The 20,350-nt window shown below is 41.9% G+C and overlaps 1 protein-coding gene across 2 annotated transcripts in view; it reads left to right on the top strand.

Moving 5' to 3' along the window:
* Positions 1–20,350, top strand: part of LOC124790549 (gamma-1-syntrophin) — a 780,608-nt gene that overhangs the window by 627,608 nt on the left and 132,650 nt on the right. For both annotated transcript variants that reach the window (XM_047257794.1, XM_047257793.1), the window contains exon 3: positions 13,228–13,387. In XM_047257794.1, the coding sequence (XP_047113750.1) occupies positions 13,228–13,387 (160 nt within the window). The remainder of the gene's footprint in view (positions 1–13,227; positions 13,388–20,350) is intronic.

Here is a 20,350-nt window from a genome sequence, read left to right as displayed (position 1 = left end):
TTCATGGTCACAGAAACGTGTTTCGTAGCATAAGTAGGCTGTTTAAGTTTTTATGTTGGTAACACCACGTAGCGCTCTATATGAAAATCACTGTCTGTGCTGTGTGAAGGCTGTGGTTGGTTTGCTTTGTTGGAGTATATGCTATTGTAGTGTTGAGCAGTTGGCTGTTAACAGCGCGTAGCGTTGCGCAGTTGGAGGTGAGCCGCCAACAGTGGTGGATGTGGGGAGAGAAATGGCTGAGTTTTGAAGCGGATGATCTGGACGTGTGTCCATCAGAGACAGTAAATTTGTAAGACTGGATGTCATGAACTGCTATATATATTATGACTTTTGAACACTATTAAGGTAATTACATTGTTTGTTCTCTATCAACATCTTTCATTTGCTAACTATGCCTATCAGTAGTTAGTGCCTTCAGTAGTTTGAAACTTTTATTTAGCTGGCAGTAGTGGCGCTCGCTGTATTGCAGTAGTTCGAGTAACGAAGATTTTTGTGAGGTAAGTGATTCGTGAAAGGTATAGGTTAATGTTAGTCAGGGCCATTCATTTGTAGGGATTATTGAAAGTCAGATTGCGTTGCGCTAAAAATATTGTGTGTCAGTTTAGTGTTGATCAGAATAGGTAAAGAGCGAAATGTCTGAGTACGTTCAGCTCTACTCAGCTGTTTGAAAATCAAATAATGTAAGAGGTTCATCAGCACAATCATTCATAAATTTTTCTAAGGGGATGTTTCAGTAACTACTACAATTATCACCTACGGCAGTTACCACCTTACACTTTTGAACAGGGAACCCTGGTGCAGATTCATATTCAATCATTTTCTTATAGAAATTGTATGACAAAACACTCAAAGCTGCTCCTGCGTCCAAAACAATACTGTTTGGAATACCTCCTACTATTTCATTGCTAGATGAGCAACATTGTATATTTTCCTGCAATAGTTCATCAGATAAGCTCTCATCATGATTGTAGCGTATAAATAACTGTGGTCGCTGCTTAAAACTATTTGCTACGTAATCATTGTGTTGTTCGTCAGCGGGCGTATCAAACAGTGACTTGATATTGAAGTCGCCCACCCAAACCTTCTTCAGACACGACCTGGAGCACATTAGTGACTGTCTTTAGTTTGACGTCGTCGTAATTGGTGCAGGTGTTGATACAGGCGGAGGTGGAGTTCCACTTGACACTTCTATCACGTTTACATTAGGGTATTGTGTATTCCACACTCCAATATGTTGTGGCTTTTGTGGTTGAGCACCTTGACTTACCTGCTGATTGGTGGGTAAAATCCAATTTTGATTTTGTACAAGCTGTGGCGGCATTTGCCATGGACCTGTGTTGTTGTACTGAGGTGGTGGACCAGTATTTTGGTACGCATTTCCGTAGTTATTGTTCCAGTTTTGCTGTTGATTTTGTACAGGCTGATAATTGTTTCTGTTTTTGTTCCAGTTCTTGATGTTTCCGTTTCTGTTATTTCCATTATTGTTGTTACGGCGGCTCTTGTGTGGCTTGCTGCCTGTTTTGTCTGTTGATTCTGCTGCGCTACGTAACCGACAGCGACCGGCGCGCCAGGATTACGTTGGCTAGTCTGCGCGTTTTGCATGCCACTGACATAAACATTGCGGCAGCTGTTTTGCCGTGGGGAACGTTGATCCTCATATACCACATCAACAGAATCAAGCACAGTCAGAAAATATTCTGCATCATTATCTTCAATGTGCAGTTACTTCTCTTGAATGTTAAAAGGCAATCTGGCTTTACGTGCCCGTAGTATATCGCGCGTAGCTACAGGTTCATCAAGAAAGTGTCCCATATTCAAGTATTTCCCAAAATACCGGCTCAGATTGCCATGTTTATCACTGAAATGCTCTGGTTCCACAATCTGCTTCCCAAGACGTTCTTGTACCGACTGCGACCAAAATTTGGCCAAGAAAGCTCTTTCAAATTGCTCATATGTCACGCATGTGTCGGCTTCATTATACGCACAGACAGCCACGTCACCCTGGATGTAACCTACAACGTAAGAAATTCTCCGTGCTCTTGAGAACGCATTTCTAAACACTTTCAGAAAAATTATGTACAGAAAGTTTTTCTGGGTTCAGATGGCTCTGAGCACTATGGGACTCAACATCTGAGGTCATCAGTCCCCTAGAACGTAAAACTACTTAAACATAACTAACCTAAGGACATCATACACATCAAGATTTGAACCTGCGACCGTAGCTGTCGCGCGGTTCCAGACTGAAGCGCCTAGACCCGCTCGGCCACACCGGCAGGCGTTTTTCTGGGATGAAAGGTTGAAATTGCCGATGTTTAATCAGACTTTCTTCTTCTTTAGCACCGTAATGACGATTACTTTCACTGTAATTATTGTAGTGATCGGCTGATGAATGGAAAGAAATGTACTGCCCACAAATGTCATGATTGTAATTATGTGCCATGTGTACTGTTGTTGTTGTGAGGTGTGTGTCATGTACGAAGCATACGTGTCATACATGCATCTTTTTTCATTATCGAAGCGAGCATTTTGATTGTTAGCATTACTACACTCCGGTCGTATGTCATAGTTTAGTTGTTTCTGTTGTGCTGCGTTGCACTGAGCTGCCTCAGCTATGACATGTTTATTATTTTTGTCAAATTCGGCTACGGTGTCGTGCACAACCGTCGGTAATTTTTCCTCTATACATTGGTCAAAATATTTATTTTTCTGATCAACCCAATCATGAAATTCTTTATTTATATTGGCAAAATGGTTGTCAGTGTGTAATTACAGTTTGTCTGTAAATTTTTTATCCGTAGTGCTAACTTTGTAAATGTTTCACTTCAGTTTGAATATCTTTCACGTCTTCTGTAGTTTTTTACTGCTGTAAGTTCAGTTCGGAAAATTTTGAGTCACGTTCGGACACTTGGGCGCTTAGTTTCGTTTTAATCTCGTCTACTCTTTCATACAAACAGTCATTCCAAGATTTTTGTCTTTTTTGTTTCCAGTCATCTGAGTATGTATTGATGTCATGTGATTTTAGTTTTCAGTCATCTGATTTTGTATTGATGTCACGTGATTTTTTGTTTTCAGTCATTTGCTCGATAATAACATCAAACATACTGGCAATATTTGTCAGCTGAAACTGCTCTGCCCCCGCCACGTCGTTTGACATGACGTCACGGACAAGAAGGGCCGGCCGTGGTGGCCGAGCGGTTCTAGGCTCGACAGTCTGGAACCGCGCGACCACTATGTTCGCAGGTTCGAATCCTGCCTTGGGCATGGATGTGTAATGTCCTTAGGTTAGTTAGGTTTGAGTAGTTCTAAGTTCTAGGGGACTGATGACCTCAGAAGTTAAGTCCCATAGTGCTAAGAGCCATTTGAACCATTTGATTTGAACAAGAAGGGGCTGAACTTAGCTGTTTCAGTAGTGGTCGGCCTATTTACGATATTTCCGTCACTAGGCATGTTAACTGCTGATTGATCGTTACTATTGGAGTCAGCTCTGAGGCCATTGTCAATGTTTTGTTTAATGTCCAAGTCGGATTCGGTTTGTGTTTGTTGTCTGTTGTGTCCATTTTTGCTAATTGTTTACGTGCTACCACCATGCTACACGTAATGTATGCAAGAAATATCTTTAAACTCGTTTGAGAATGAATTTATGAAATTAATTTCGTAGGGCAACAATATTGGCTTGACTGAGCAAGCATTGAATTTAATGGTGAAATAGTTAACATTAATGGCTGCTTGCCATTTTACGTTGCACATGACACAATTCGGCCATTTTGTGGAATGGTGTGACTGTATTGTTGGGATAAACTGTATGATAAAAATAACTTGGAATACGCGATCTTCCGCAAAAATTACTGCTACGGTTACGGAAAATTTTGACAAAGTTAAGAAGTTAGCTACAATTATTGAAAGCGCTTGGACTAGCGTGTTAATTTAAGAATCCGATGTCTTACCTTGGATCCAAGTATGCAGTGCAGATTACAGGTTTTATCATCAATTCCAATGGTTATTTTTTTCTTTCTTTTCCCCTTTACAAATATTCAATGGCAGTGGCTCGTCAGACATGTTCCCATTATCCATGCAACAAAGAGAAAGAATGTTGCAAATACAATAAAAAGGTCCTCACCCAAAGCCGCCAGTTTCATTTCTCGGCTGTTCTGGTCTGGTTTGAGAATATCAGACAATAGGCAAATAACAATAGATAATGATAACAGTGTGTAATCATAGTATAAATTTCTAATGGTGCTCAATACAAACTTTAGGCGCTTGACAATGGCGTATTGCATAAGATCCGTTCATTCTTAAGTTTGACTGTGAGTGCCTCTTCTGAAAATATTCCTTTATCGGACTTCGTAGATTGAATAATTCCAAAGTTTTGGCTCGTGCTGGACCATTCATAAGGTTTGTAACACGGTACCTTTAGCCATGCCAAGACGCCGTTTAATTGGAACAATAGATTGCAACGTAAATGAAACACAAGATTAAATAATATCACTGTATTCACTAAATATTATACTAAATTAGACACATTAATTCTGTTGCTGTGCGTAACTATGAGTACGCCTAGTGAGATTGCGTCTCAACAAAATATAATAATGGCGGTGTGCAAAATAATCATCTGCAGCGATGGCAGATATGCGTCCGATATGGACCGCTACAAGAACAAAAAAGGTGCCGTCTTCCCGGCGAGACAACTGAACTGCCTAATTATTCTAATGTTTTAGCGATTTCTCGCCACAATCGATACAACTGCTTATACTAATTATTATCTTAAGTAATTCTTTATTTATTTTCTCAACTTATGTCTACATTTTTGTAATATATCAAACTCCCATCTTGCAAATGTGCCTTATAAGCTTCAGAAAACCTTTTCGGTAGACGTGAGCTAGTTTCAATATTCAGTTTAAACATCTCAATCGGCCGTGAGGGAGGATTCGTAAATTTCCAAAGTATCATCCTTTTGCAGGTGCGTGACTACCATTTGGCAATAGTAACTCAGAAAAATCAGAACTTCTGAAAAGATGAATATTTCATGAAAGACACTAGTAAACTGCGTCTGTCGCATGGAGATCCACGTATAAGCTACGGCATACTCACAAACATAGCAGAGGGTATTTCGTATCAACCTTTGTCATCGACCAATCTTTCTATTTCTATATGTAGCGACGGGAAAATGATTGTGTGACTCTATAAGTGCTACAACTTCCTTTATCTCATTCTCATGATCCTCGTAAAATTCCTTGAAAAGGATCCAAGAATTAATTTTATGTATTGAGGGTACTGAAATCCGGAAAACAACCAGATTTGCATCTTTCGGTATCGTTAAGCTCTATACAAACGTATAAACATCTGAGTAAAATTACTCTAGCAAAATGTTCTTAAATATAAAAGAATAAACATAATAGAAACTTATGAGTTCAGTGATCTATCTTCGCTTGTGTCAAAGTGTAACTGATGCAGTTACTGACACAATCAACATGGTAGTTTAACAATAAGCAACAATCTAACTGGCTGAGCTGTAGTCACATACGAGTACATTAGAACTTAACAATAAGCAAAAGTCTAACTGGCCGAGTTGTAGTCACATACGAGTACATTAGTATCCTAGAAAAAAGATGGCATTCTGTCCCACATTCAAAAGAACTGCATTGTGTTGTAAAAGGAACAGGTATGTAGATGACAAACTTCTCCTTTGTGGTGGGAGTAAGACAAAAATCCAAATTAAAGTGAATAAAGTTTTCTGTACATATTTTCTGTTGAACATTTCATCCATACCCACATGAAGTACCATACTTCAGATGGACGTTCCGGCATGTATACCTGATAAAATAAAAATAATAGAAATAATAAAAATTATTGCTGGAAATTAAATAGATGAGAGAAATATGGCGGTATCCTATGCTGCCCACACAACACACAAAATGAAACAGCAGAAATAATTAAATTAGTTGCTGCTAACGACGGCTGCCAGACTAAAGGATTCAAAGAAAAATTATCACCATCATTTTTTTCAGCAAACTAATACCATTGCGCTCTTTAAAAGTTAATTCCAGAGAAACAACTAGTGATTCGGACAGAAGTCTGACAAAATAGCTAACATACTCGGGGAAAGACAGTCGTAATAAACTTTAACAGGAAACCAAGACTATAAGCTGTCAGGTGTAATGGACAGTCTGACAGCTATTTTAAATAACTTTCAGAAAACATACAGCGTTCACAGACATAACGTTGAACAAAGTAGATGAGTCCTCACTTGCTGCAAAAACGATGCAGTGTTAGCTACACATCACAAAATTTACAAACTATGTATGCCTTGGTGTAAAGGATAAAATGAGTGTAAATTACTAGAAGAAAGATATTCTGTCCACAAGGAAAATGTTCCACATTACATCACAGGGAACAACGAAATGAGATGACCCGTTATGTCTAGCACACAAGGAAAAATTACCTTGTTCCTGAATGAAATTTATACGTGTTGTTCGGTAGCAGTGAAACATAAACAAGTAAAAATGGTTCATAATTCATGTGTCCAGCGTATGCTGCACGTAACATGCACATACGTTTCCTGTTCTAAAAAACAAAAGCAAAAATGTAACTCCTCTTCCACGGAGTTTTTATCGTGCCAAACGCAGAAGCGAGTTAGCTGACCGCCAATAATCCCCGCTCTGAATTTCCACGTATAAAGCAGCTCCAAACGTCCGATGAGTTAATGTGTTAAATCTTTGACGTCAAGCATGTAAGCGAGAAAAAGTCTAGAAAAGCTTAAAATTATGTTTAAAGTTGTTGGATGTTACTACGCACTCTTATTATTAAACACTAGATTAGTATATTACACTCCATTTTAAGCAAAATTAAACAAAAGGTACTTTTTGAATCATTTCAGTACTTATGAAGTCTTATCTCCTTAACCGTGTGTTGTACAACGAAGACCTATTATTTTGCAGGTACATTCAATTGAATATGTAGCTACTGAGAATGTGTTGCGAATAGATATAGTAGTAAAGAAGTAACAAATGAAATGATCTGGTCTAATGCTGAAGTTTCACTGCATGAACGGCGAAAATCTTGTAGGGGATAAACTTTCCTAATTCGTCATTTTGTTGTTGTGGTGGTGGTGGTGGGGAGGGGGAGGGGGGAGGTTGTCATCGAGAGAAAGCATCATAAAGGATTGAAATAACGTGGAAAATTTGTTGGATGTTGCTAATGGCGCCCATTCTCAAATACAGGGTGAATGTATAGTCTGGGTAATGTGCTCGCCGCGCCACAAGATGTACAGTATAAATAAAAAGCGTCACACTTTGAGGTCGGTATGCGGTTCCTCATCCAGATTCAAGGCAAAAGTTTATCTAGCAAAATCAGATCGTGCAGCGTATCGGAGTGTACATAGGAACGTGTATCAGCCCACATTGTGGTACCAGTCGTCGCAGCTCACGGAGTAGGCTGCTGGGACCCCAAACCCATATCGACCATGGCACTATGGAACAAATCCTCATCAGGTTTCTTCTTTTATTTTTGGATGTCCGTTCCCCAGATCTCGTCGTTTACAAGCGGGTCATTATTTTGCCGCACGAAAAAAGCCTATCACATGACAGAGGGATCCATTAAAGTGCATGCATGTGTCTGTTAACTGCGCAGCGCGGATCCATAATGGTCCTGTCGAGTTCACATAGGGTGGCTTTCCTATGAAGCACACAAACAATGAATACGTCGAAATGCTTTTGGCGGTGGATGCATCCCATAACCAAGTTGCTCGTTCTGCTGCTCATGCGTATATTGCGTGGTACCCTCAAAGACGCCATCCCGATAAGAATGTTTCTCGTTGGCTGGAGCAACCCCTCCGGGAAACCGATAATCTTCGACCACAATTAAAGGACAGAGGTCGTCCAAGGTCAAGACGTACTCCACAAACAAAGGACGCCATTCTCCAAACCGTTTACCAATCATATTGACGAAGTACCCGTAACATTGCAATGCAGTTTCAAATATCTCAAACACTAGTTGTTGAAGAGTTGCACGATGAAGAACTGCAGCCATATCATTACGCGTTAACTCAACACTAGAGGCCAGAAGACCGCATTCGACGAGTGCTGTTTTGTGAATGGCTTTTGCACCAAGGGGAAGATATCGAACATTTTTCAAATAACCTGATACGGACTGTCGAATGTAGCTTCACTCGTTAAGGAATCTTCAACCTCTACAACAGTCACTATTGGTCGGAACACAACCAGCACGTCACCAGTGAACGTAGCTTTCAGGCACGTTTTGGCGTAAACTTATGGACTGGAATCATGGGAGAAGTGCTTCTGGTCCATTACCTATTGCCCTAAAAGTTAAATATGTCCCTGTATCGTAAGTTTCTTTGCAATACTTTGACTGACGCTTTAGAAAACTTTCCATGTGGTGTTCGGCGACGGCTATGGTTTCTGCATGTGCACTGCCACACTTGGGAATGAATGCGCGAAACTATTTTAATGAATCGTTTCCAGGGAAATGGATTCGTCGTGAAAGTCCAATGTTCTGTCCTCCACGTTCCTCGGACATTAATACACTAAATTTTTAATTGTGGGGACACATTTGGTGTTCGGCGACAGTTATGGTTTCTGCATGTGCACCGCCACACTTTGGAATGAATGCGCGAAACTTTTTTAATTAAGCGGTTCCAGGGAAATTGATTCGTCGTGGAAGTCCAGTGTTCTGTCCTCCACGTTCCCGGACATTAATACACTAGATTTTTAGTTGTGAGGACACATGAATAAATTTATAGTACTCCACCCATAGATGTATAAGACCTAATAGCTCGCGTGCGTGCCGCTTTAGCACTAGTAGACACAGGTGTGTTGCGTACTGTCCAGTAAAGTATGATCTAGTTAGTGGCGAAGTGTCTACAAATGCAAAGTGGTCCGTCAGATATACAGAGTGGAATTACTATGGGTAGCGTAATGTGCAAACTAGTACAGCCTACCCATTGTGTTTTTTGCAGCTCATTGGGCGCAGACGATATTACTGTATGTATTATTATTTTTCTATTGGCTTTATTTGTGCCATGGACGAAACAAAATGGTAGTTTATGTCTGTAAGAAGCTCATGTTATTTCTTATTGTTTAAATAAAGGTAACAGTGACACAAATAACACACAAGAAGCTGCACTTTGGAGTTGTAAATTGAATGCAATTTGATGCTTTAACTGAAGAAAAATCTTTAATGCGAGCACGATTCGAACATCGGCGAATCCGAATATCATTCCCCACAGCTTTGTCTCGTTTCACTGAGCTAATGGGACAGCTCCAACAAAGCGCTGCTCGCAATCATAGCGTTGCCACAGCCTCGTTTTTTAAATCACGATTCTGATAAACCTGCTAGCGGGAATATATTTTGCTACATACACTTGTGTCTTTATCTGGGATGAGGAATCGCATGCCGATCGCCAATTGCTGAATTTTTTCTTGACCCTGCATAGACAGTTTCTACAGTTTCTACCTTCAATACTAGTCTTACTGTGTTAAACCTTTAACATAAGGTTATATCTCTTAATGAGCAGATAATGACAGTACTTTTAATTTTTATATTCGAGCAGTAATTATTTGAAATATTGAAAACGAAAGTTTTGCTGCACCTGGAAATTATTAGGCGGGTAACTTGCAAGTGCAACGGCCTTGCCGCAGTGGATACACCGGTTCCCGTGAGATCACCGAAGATAACCGCTGTCGGGCGTGGCCGGCGCTTAGATGGGTGACCATCCAGGCCGCCATGCGCTGTTGCCATTTTTCGGGGGTGCTCTCAGCCTCGTGATGCCAATTGAGGAGCTTCTCGATCGAACAGTACCGGTTCCGGTCACAGAAAACCATCATAACGACCGGGAGAGCGGTGTCCTGACCACACGCCCCTCCTATCCGCATCCTCAATTGAGGATGATACGGCGGTCGGATGGCCCCGATGGGCCACTTGTGGCCTGAAGACGGAGTGCTAACTTGCAAGTGGACGTGCGCACCACGCACAAGGATAGCGGTTTAGCAGTTCAGATTTCTTGTAATTATTTTCGACTGTTCAGTGCTTCATTAGCTTTTTACGACTTTTGCGTCATAAACTGCATGTCCTTGCTTCGAAACATTTGGTGAAGACCTTCTGCTAAATTTAACGCCCTACAGCAGTTAAATTTACTTGAGTAAACAATAAGTCCTGTGAAGACGAGGTTTGTCCTCAAAGCCAGTGATGACATAAATAAATGTTATCACCTGATCACATTTATAGAAAGCAAAAAAGAGAGTACTTTAGCAGTGTCGATTACTTTCAGTCTTATCACTCAGGTGAGTAAAGTTTTTTCATTCTAAGTACAGAACGTTCTTAACATCACAACATGAAATTGTTTATTTATTATATTGTGTTCTATAATATATTATAATGTTGTGTTTTATGCTACTACAAAAGTTTTCATTTACGTACTGCTGCGCCAACTTAAAAGTCACAAACAAAAATTTTCTTCGTTTGTCACAGAAAATGGAATAATCTGAATCCACATATCAGTAACACAATGTCTCAACTCAGTTAACATCATAAATTCTGATAATTAATTGAAAACCCTCAGCTGCTGACAGGTGTTGTTGATATAACTCGATGGGGACAGCTGAAAATGTGTGCCCCGACCGGAACTCGAACCTGGTATCTTCTGCTTACATGGCAGGCGCTCTATCCATCTTTTTTTCTCATTTTGTTCGATATCGTTCGTTGAATTTGTTCGAGACGGACGTCCGATGACACCCATTTAGATTCTTCGTTCATCCATTCACTCAGTTTTTTTGTTACAGAGGGTAGCTAACCCTCTGACCGAACACGCTGAGCTACCGTGCCGGCATTTTTGCTTGACAACATCCATCTGAGCCACCGGCGACACATGAATAGCGCGACTGCAGGGACTTATCGCTTGCACGCTTCCCGTGAGACCCACATTCCCAACTGTCCTCAATCTACATGCGTAATGTACCTAATAGATATTAGCCCATCCACTCATTACTCGCGCCAACTAAGGTGACGATTCCCGTACGAGTTCGGGCAACCTGTGTGCATTCGCACAGACGAAGGTCAATGGCTCAGTGGCCTTTAACTATATATATGAAGATAGTAACTGTTCTCGAAAGAACAGGTACCATTGATGGCCGTGCAGCTTCTTCTAGAATAAATGATAATTAATTGAAAACCCTCAGCTTCCGACAGGTGTTGCTGATATACCTCGGGGCATACATTTTCAGCTGTCCCCATCGAGGTATATCAACAACACCTGTTGCAGCTGAGGCTTTTCAATTAATTATCATTTATTCTAGAAGAAGCTGCACGGTCAACAATGTTATCTGTTCTTTCGGGAACAGTTACTATCTTCATATATCTTAAATTCTATTTTATTAGTCTTTAGCCTGAACACGAGAGCAATGACAATACTAATATTCCCTTAGAACTGAATAAGGTAGCGCAGTGGTTAGCACATTTCATACGCATTCTAGAGGAAAACAGTTCAAGCCCTATAAAGTCATCCAGATTTAGGCTTTCTGCGATTTCCCTAAATCGCATGAGCCAAAGGCCCGTTATCCTTTCCCAAGTTTTCGTAATGCTAGCTTGTGCTCCAGCTCTCGACAAGTGGTCATTTCAGACGAATCACGTTTTGTGCTCCATCGGACTGAAAGCAAACACCGTGCAACAATTGTCGGAATGGTCCAGGCCGGAGGAGGGAGCATTACGGTCTGGGAAATGTTTTCGTGGCACATCCTGGGTGATCTCGTTATTCTGGAAGATTCCACAAGCGTACATCTGTCCTTAGCGTCCGTATTCAGCCTTACACGGAATTTGTTTTTCCTCACTACGATGGCATTTTCTATCCGGACACTGCAATGTGTCACACAGCTCGTAGTGTACATGCGTTGTTCGAAGGCCTCCAGGTTTAGTTTAACGGACTCACCTGGCCACCAGACTGCCCGGATTTAAACCCAGTCGAGAATCAGTGGCGCCATCCCGATTAGGCTGTTCGTGCTGTGGACCCTCAACCGAGAAATCTAGCGCAGTTGGCCACAGCATTGGTGTCCGCATGCCTCGCCATCCTTGTCGCTACCTTTCAGAACCTCGCTGACACTCTTCCTGGATGTATAGCAGCGGCCTGTACTGAAAAGGTTGTTACACTACTGGCCATTAAAATTGCTACACCACGAAGATGACGTGCTACAGACGCGCAATTTAACCGTCAGGGAGAAGATGTTGTGATGTGCAAATGATTAGCTTCTCAGAGGATTCACACAAGGTGGCGACACCTACAACGTGCTGACATGAGGAAAGTTTCCAAGCGATTTCTCATACACAAACAGTACCTGACCGGCGTTGCCTGGTGAAACGGTGTCGTGATGCCTCGTGTAAGGAGGATAAATGCGTGCCATCACGTTTCCGACATTGATAAAGGTCGGATTGTAGCCTATCGCGATTGCGGTTTGTCGTATTGCGACATTACTGCTCGCGTTGGTCGAGATCCAATGACTGTTAGCAGAATATGGAATCGGTGGGTTCAGGAGCGTAATACGGAACGCCGTGCTGGATCCCAACGGCCTCGTATCACTAGGAGTCAAGATGACAGGCATCTTATCCGCATGGCTGTAACGGATAGTGCAGCCACGTCGCGATCCCTGAGTCAACAGATGGGGACGTTTGCAAGACAATAACCATCTGCACGAACAGCTCGACGACGTTTGCAGTAGCACGGATTATCAGCTCGGAGACCATGGCTGCGGTTACCCTTGACACTGCATCACAGACAGGAGCGCCTGCGATGGTGTACTCAACGACGAACCTGGGTGCACGAATGGCAAAACGTCATTTTTTTCGATGAATCCGGGTTCTGTTTACAGCATCATGATGGTCGAATCCGTGTTTGTCGACATCGCCGTAAACGCACATTGGAAGCGTGTATTCGTTATCACCGTACTGATTTCTCAGGATCTACGCACCCAAATTGCGTGAAAATGTAATCACATGTCAGTTCTAGATTAATATATTTGTCCAATAAATACCCGTTTATCATCTGCATTTCTTCTTTATATCGCAATTTTAATGGCCAGTAGTGTATTTAGGCTTTTGAAAGGTGATGCTATCATTGTAACTGGACAGTGTAAAAGGAGAGGAGAAAGTGAACGTTAAGTCTCAGTCGCCGCAGCAGTGCGCCGTGACAGGTAGCTCAGCCTAACGCACCGCCTGTCGTGTTGGCAGGAGCGCATCGTGAGCGTGACGAGGCAGAAGGTGGGCGGCCTGGGGCTCAGCATCAAGGGCGGCGCCGAGCACAAGCTGCCCATCCTCATCTCGCGCATCTTCAAGGACCAGGCCGCCGACCAGACGGGGCAGCTCTTCGTCGGCGACGCCATCATCAAAGGTTCGTACCACCTGTCGGTCTCTTACTCCGAGATAGCACATCCTCTGAAGGAGGTGATACGTTCACTGTTCTTGAAAGGAAAAACTCTAAGTAAACTCGTGATGAATTGATGATGCGAGTCTTTCCACGTTTCATTCGCACTATCCTATCTAACTATCATAGAATTTCGATCGACGTACTTAGTCTTCATCATCAGGAGCTCCTACTGCACTGATCTCTCGTGGTTATTGCTCGTACCCCCTACCACCCCCTACCCCCTAATCTCGAATCAGTGAGGAGCAGCTCCCGCGACAGCTCAGTAAATTATGGGCGTCTAGTGATATAAGCTAAGTACATCGACTAAATATGTATTGTGCCATTCAGACACGATCGTTCGGGAAGACTCAAATCAATCTCGTCAGCGCCAGATGAACGTGAGGAGCTTCATGACGAATCAGTTGCTGTATTTGGAGACAATGCCCTAAAGGTGGACACGCTGTGCAAATGATCTTAGAAAGTATTGTAATCTAAGAAATGATAGTCATTCTCTCAGTGAGTAATCCGGAATTTCCACGCACTTAGAGATCAGAAACAATAATCCCATTGTGTTCGTGGAAAATTAAAAAAACCCTCTCGTCCCCTCTATCTCCAAACAGTTACAGAGTGCAGTTTTCGGTATCTCCAGTCAACTCTAGCATAGTATCAGAAAAACCAAGATGGTGGAAATAGTCCACAAGCATTATTGGAAAAAAAGTTAATGAAATCCTCCCCTTACCTCCAGCCAACCACACAGTGTAGTACTCCTTACGTCCTACCAAACGCAGTAGAGCAGCACAGCATTAAAATTCCAAGTCGATGGAAGTAGACCAATCGTCTGCTTTATAACGTCGTCCTCTCCTCTTTCCAACCAGAGTATAGTATTTAAAAGATGTTTAAAAATAGTGTCAAATTACATTATTTCTGACGTACACGACACTGCCTCCAACTACTAACAGTGTAGTATTAAAAATGGTGCCAAATATGCCGTAAAAAATTACGTAACCTCGGATTAAAGTCAAAGATATTCATTATTTCCTAAATACATTTAATTTTGGCCTAAAATGGTGTCAAATTACATTATTCACGTACGCATGTATACTCTTGCAAAATATTAAAATAACTACAAGGTCAAATATATGCATAACACACGCAAAATGGCGCACACAAACATACCCACACACACAGATACACATCAACGCACACACACACACACACACACACACACACACACACACACACACACACACTGCACAGTTACCTCCCTCTCCTCTCCTCTCTTCTCCTCCAATCAGAGCCTAGTACTGTAATGAAAAGGCCAATTACAAAGCAGCCCCAAACAGGTTATGCTCAAAAGTATCCGAAGGACTTGAATTATTTATAAAGAAAACACGTCACAAACCTTTCTCTCTCCTCTCCTCCGACCACAACCTAGTATTAAAACACAAGGGGTAATTACAATGCAGCCCTTCCTGAGCTATACTCAAAAGTATCCGAACGAGCGGAATTATTTATCAGAAAATACATCACACACCTCTCTCTCCTCGAATCAGAGCCTAGTATTGCTGTTACAGTGCAGCCCCATCTGAGCTGCGCTAAAAATATCCAAAATATTTTTAAAAAGTTCGTCAGAATACCTGAATTGCCTAAAATACTGAAAATGACGAACTGTGTTTCCATTACTGATTTCCAAAAAAATCGTTTATTGACTGGCTTACCAGACACACAGGAAAATTTCGTCGAAGCCATATATCATTCGGTATGCACTATTTGGAAACATTGTAACAACACATTCTCTATAGATCATTAAAAACCAATATTTGCTTATAAAATATAAATAACGAATTAAGAACATCTAGTTGTTGTACATGAGTTATACCTTAAATATTATTCTGTAAACCCTGAAAACGTGAAATATCACAATTGCTTACATCATCAACAGAATCACAAGTTAGATCTCTGCACCACAAGGTACTGTCTCTGTCACCAACACTGAAAATTCTATTTATGGGCCATACTTGGTTTAACACACAAAAGAACTTTAAATTATTTTCCGTACCTATTAAGTGACATTATTCTAGAATATCTGAAAAATACACTGGCAACGCAAAAAGTGCGATTTTGTCAGAAAATGTGATGCTTACGTTACAATAGTATATTCAATCGGCTAATTTTTTTTCATTGCCATTTTAGGAAGGGAGCGAAAACGATGCAACGTAAGAAAAAATATAGTCGATGACAAACATTGCTGCATTTGAAACTATGGCTCGCTACAAAACCTGTAATCAACGACACCAATATCCAATAAAAGTACTACCACGACACCCATTTTTTTATGGAAAGAAGGAATAACGTGTTCGCTTTGAGAAAGGAATAAGTGGTTTTATTACGATATATCACACGAATTGCAGAACTTAACTGCGTTGAAAGTCTCTCTCTCTCTCTCTCTCTCTCTCTCTCTCTCTCTCTCTCTCTCCCGTCGCCACCCCCCTTTCACACACACACAGACACACACACACACACACACACACACACACACATATGTAAATAAGGTAGACAAGCTACAGGGACGGATTTCTTACTGGAAATTTAGGAAAAAATGTCCTATGAACATGTGCCCGGAAATGAACGAGAGTGTGCAACAACAACAAATCGTGCCGGAACACCGTACAGAGCTGCTTCGCATCCCCGTCGCAACAGATGTTCAAAGTGGACTCCGTGGGATGCAATGCAGGTGTTCACTCTCTTTCGCACGTTCCGGTTTCTCTCCGAATAGCATCATAGGCGCCGTGAACACGCTGTTGAAGCGTCTGCACATCAAAAACCGGTTCAGCATTCACAATGCTTTTCTGATGCCCCGATACGTAGGCATCCAGGGTATTTACGTTCGGTGATGTAGCAGAGGAAGACCGAAGATGAGGTGGAAGGATAAGATACCCGGGGACCTAAGGAAGAAAGGATGGAAGAAGGAAGAAGCAATGGATAGAGTACTATGGAGGAGAAGGATCCAGAAGAGCAAAAAAAAAAAAATGGTTCAAATGGCTCTGAGTACTATGGGACTTAACTTCTAAGGTCTTCAGTCCCCTATAACTTAGAACTACCTAAACCTAACTAACCTAAAGACATCACACACATCCATGCCCGAGGCAGGATTCGAACCTGCGACCGCAGCGGTTGCGCGGCTCCAGACTGTAGCGCCGAGAACCGCTCGGCCACTGCGGCCGGCCCAGAAGAGCAACGCCGACCCTACGTGACGTGGGACAAGGCGACGAGAAAGAAGAAGAAGAAGGAGAACAACAAGATGTAGCAGGCAATGCTACAGAGCCTCCGCGTCATATCAAGCGTCCGGGGAAGATGTTGTTCAGGTGTCGGCGAACTGTAATGCGGAAGTAGGGTGGTGCTCTGTCTTGCAGAAACCACATAACCTGGTGTACTGGCAAAGGCACACTATCTAGTAGCCCAGCCAGAGTACGTTCTTCCGTCAAGGTGTTGTGGAATAATACTCTTTAAAGTACGTGATCGCCATGAATCCCTGCCCACTCACTGATGCTGAGCGGATGCTGATGAGACGCCTCAACCACTCCCCGAGAATTGTCTGTAGTCCACAGATAACGATTATGCAGATTTATGATGCCAGTTCTGGTAAAGTTTGATTCGTCAGTAAAATCCCATAACTGTGATGGTCTGGTGTAAAAATCGTCGATAAAATCCTTCCCATAAAGGGAAATCCGTTGCTAATAATCCTTGCACTCTTTGAGGGTGACAGGGATAGTAGCGGTTGTCATGCACGATAGACATAACCGTACTTTGACTTACACCACGATGGCGGGCCACTTGCCTGGAGCTCGTACTCGGGGTTCGTCCCAATATTGCGTAGAACTCGCTCGTCCAGATCGAGTGTACGCACAGTCCGCCGCCTTCCTGTTCTTTTGCCTGTCTGAAAGGACCCATGATCACACAAACGCCCAAAAACGGTTTGATATGCTGTGTGACGTAATTGGTATTGTGAGAGTACTTGTTCTGGTACAGCCGTGCTGACTCTCTATCTTTCACATCTGCCTGGCCGTACACAAACACCATCTCGCCTTGTTTCCGACATGAATACCGGGTCGTTCTGCTACCTACAGTGCGGTGCGTCAGTCACACAGCCTGCAACACACAAGGAACACCCGACACGTGGTCAGAGGAACTGTCAAGTGTCAGCGCCACACATCGTGTCACCGATACGTTTCCAGACCATGGAGATAGAATAAGGGGAGATGGCGCTACAGACTTACGCTGTACGTTGCTTTGAAGCCAGTGGGCGGCGCCTGCCGCCATCTTGGATCCCCCAAAACATTAGCAGACGAGTGTTTACAATTGGTTCTTGTTCGTTATTTCTGTGGTATGCACGCGATATTTGTTTTATATAGTAAATGTTACACTGTTTTAGTGAACAACACAGCATAAGGAACGCAACTTCAAACGTTTTTCTGGTCTTAAATGCGTATTCGATACAGTAATACGACACGAAAATATGACGCTTCTGGCCTCAGTTCTGTAATTCCTTTTTGTTTATACACTTCGAATAACCGAGAAGAGAAGTATGTGCTATGAAAAGCGTGCTTTCTTAATCCATTTCTATTCCCTTTCATTGTGTTTGTGTCGATAATTGATAAAGCCAGAATTCCAAAAGCAATGATTGATAGTTTAGAGGCACCGATTTGTATTCGTTGCATTTTCAAGTCAAATGCAAATTTTAAATGTTCAAGTTTGCAAGAAACTTACCTTATTTCCTTTGGTTTTCCCATAGATGCATGCAGGTTACAAACAAGCCAGCTGTCATGTCAAAAAGAAAAGTGAAAGATTCGTTAAATTACGAAGGAAAAGAACTGAATTTAAGATTGTCAGGCTCATTGTAGTTTATACATCTGCTTTGTTTTTAAATTCTACCTACTAAGTGACATTCAGCGTAGCAAATAACAGAAATTTTCAGGGTAACACGACTGCACAGTGATTAATGTAATGATCTAAATAGCCTGGACGTAGATAGGGAAGTTTGCTTTAGCAAATATGTAACCATTTAAGTACTTATAATTTAACCGCTGTAACAGGTGTTCCACTCATTTTACTGAAGATTTAATTAACTACATGTAGTTACATTACTTTTATATTAAATTACTGCATTTTAAAAAATTAGTCCCCATTTCCAGGATATTTCTTGCCAGGACTTTTCAGTTACTTGGGAATAATGCAATTAGATATAAATTCTTGTTTAACACCTACAGCAGCAGAAATAAGATCTGTAATCTTGCCAGGAAACAGTCAAACAACAAAATAGGACAACAAAGGACAGTAAATATCGATTTAATTTGTTTGAAAACGTTTAATTAAAACAAACAACTACCATACAGTGCAGAAATAATGTGACACACACACACACACACACACACACACACACACACACACACACACACACACACACACATATGCACATAAAGAAAGCCGGCCGAAGTGGCCGTGCGGTTAAAGGCGCTGCAGTCTGGAACCGCAAGACCGCTACGGTCGCAGGTTCGAGTCCTGCCTCGGGCATGGATATTTGTGATGTCCTTAGTTTAGTTAGGTTTAACTAGTTCTAAGTTCTAGGGGACTAATGACCTCAGCAGTTGAGTCCCATAGTGCTCAGAGCCAACATAAAGAAAGAGAGCGTGTGTGTTTAAGGACATTAGTAAATAAAGTCGCATTAAATAAATGAACTTCCCCTTCAGATATCTGTAATGTGTAATACAATAACAAAGGGAAAATAACATATCTGTGAACAAATACGAGATTATTACTACATACAGTTAATTCCGTTGCAATCTCCACATTTCAGTTACTACACCTGCATAACTATTGCAGTTGAAATGTCCAGACAAGTAGTTCCGGATATTGAGGTTTTATACCGTAACTTTATGGCAGCTGAATTCCATATTAATATGCTACATTTCACGAACCTTTTGCAAGTGAGCAGGATAAGCGGGAAAAATTGATGGACAGCATCTTCCCTAATGCGTACTGATGAAAGTGATGTTCAATATCTTCCTCCCGAAAATGCTGTGAACATATTTTACTGCACTTGGTTGGTTTCCAATCTTTCCTTCTCAAATCGTTCACCCAGAGAGCTTTCCGCGTTGGATTGATAGGAAATCTAAAGTCAGATCACAGAAATAAAACCACACAGTAAGACTTTACGGTGCATCAAAATTTCAAGTATATATAAGAAAATAGCGCTTAAATAAGTCCACTTACGAATGAAATGTGATTTGTTTAAACTTTAGACCACAATCAGAACTATTAGTACACCCGTAAGCGACGCAAGCCGGCATTTTTTTATCAAAATACACTGCTGGCCACCGCAAATGCAACACCCTGAAGGAAGCATCCGAATCAATTGAAATTTACACCATGAGTTTGCAGCGATGAGATATGCAACTGATTAGAATTTCAGCGCAGACGCACATCACGCGCGCCTGTGGCGCCACCTCATAACGCCATTTAAGGCTTGGCGATTTCGACGAGTGTACGTTCGGCACGTGTGTTTACCTTGTGGTTGTTTCACAAGACGATCAGTTATGCCTCGTAGACAACAGCGAACATCTTTTGATCAAGTATCCGAGTTCGACAGAGGAAGGATAGTGGCTTACCGAGATTGTGGATTATCATACAGAGAAATCGCTAGTCCTGTTGGACGAAACCAAACAACTGTAATGCGGATATGTGACCGTTGGATGCAGGAGGGTACGACGGACCGACGTGGTCGATCGCATTCACCTCGGTGCACCACTGCACGTGCTGATAGGCAAATTGTGCGCTTGGCAGTGACGGATCGCTCAGTGACATCCCGAACCATAGCACAGCACATTGCGTCTGTAACGCATCATCCAGTGTCTGCGCGTACCATTCGACGCCGTTTACAGCAGAGTGGTC

The sequence above is a fragment of the Schistocerca piceifrons genome, chromosome 1, assembly GCF_021461385.2.
Source record: "Schistocerca piceifrons isolate TAMUIC-IGC-003096 chromosome 1, iqSchPice1.1, whole genome shotgun sequence".
NCBI lineage: Eukaryota > Metazoa > Arthropoda > Insecta > Orthoptera > Acrididae > Schistocerca > Schistocerca piceifrons.
The sequence above is the reverse complement of the archived record's forward strand: the minus strand, read 5'-3'. Positions and strand labels throughout refer to the sequence as shown.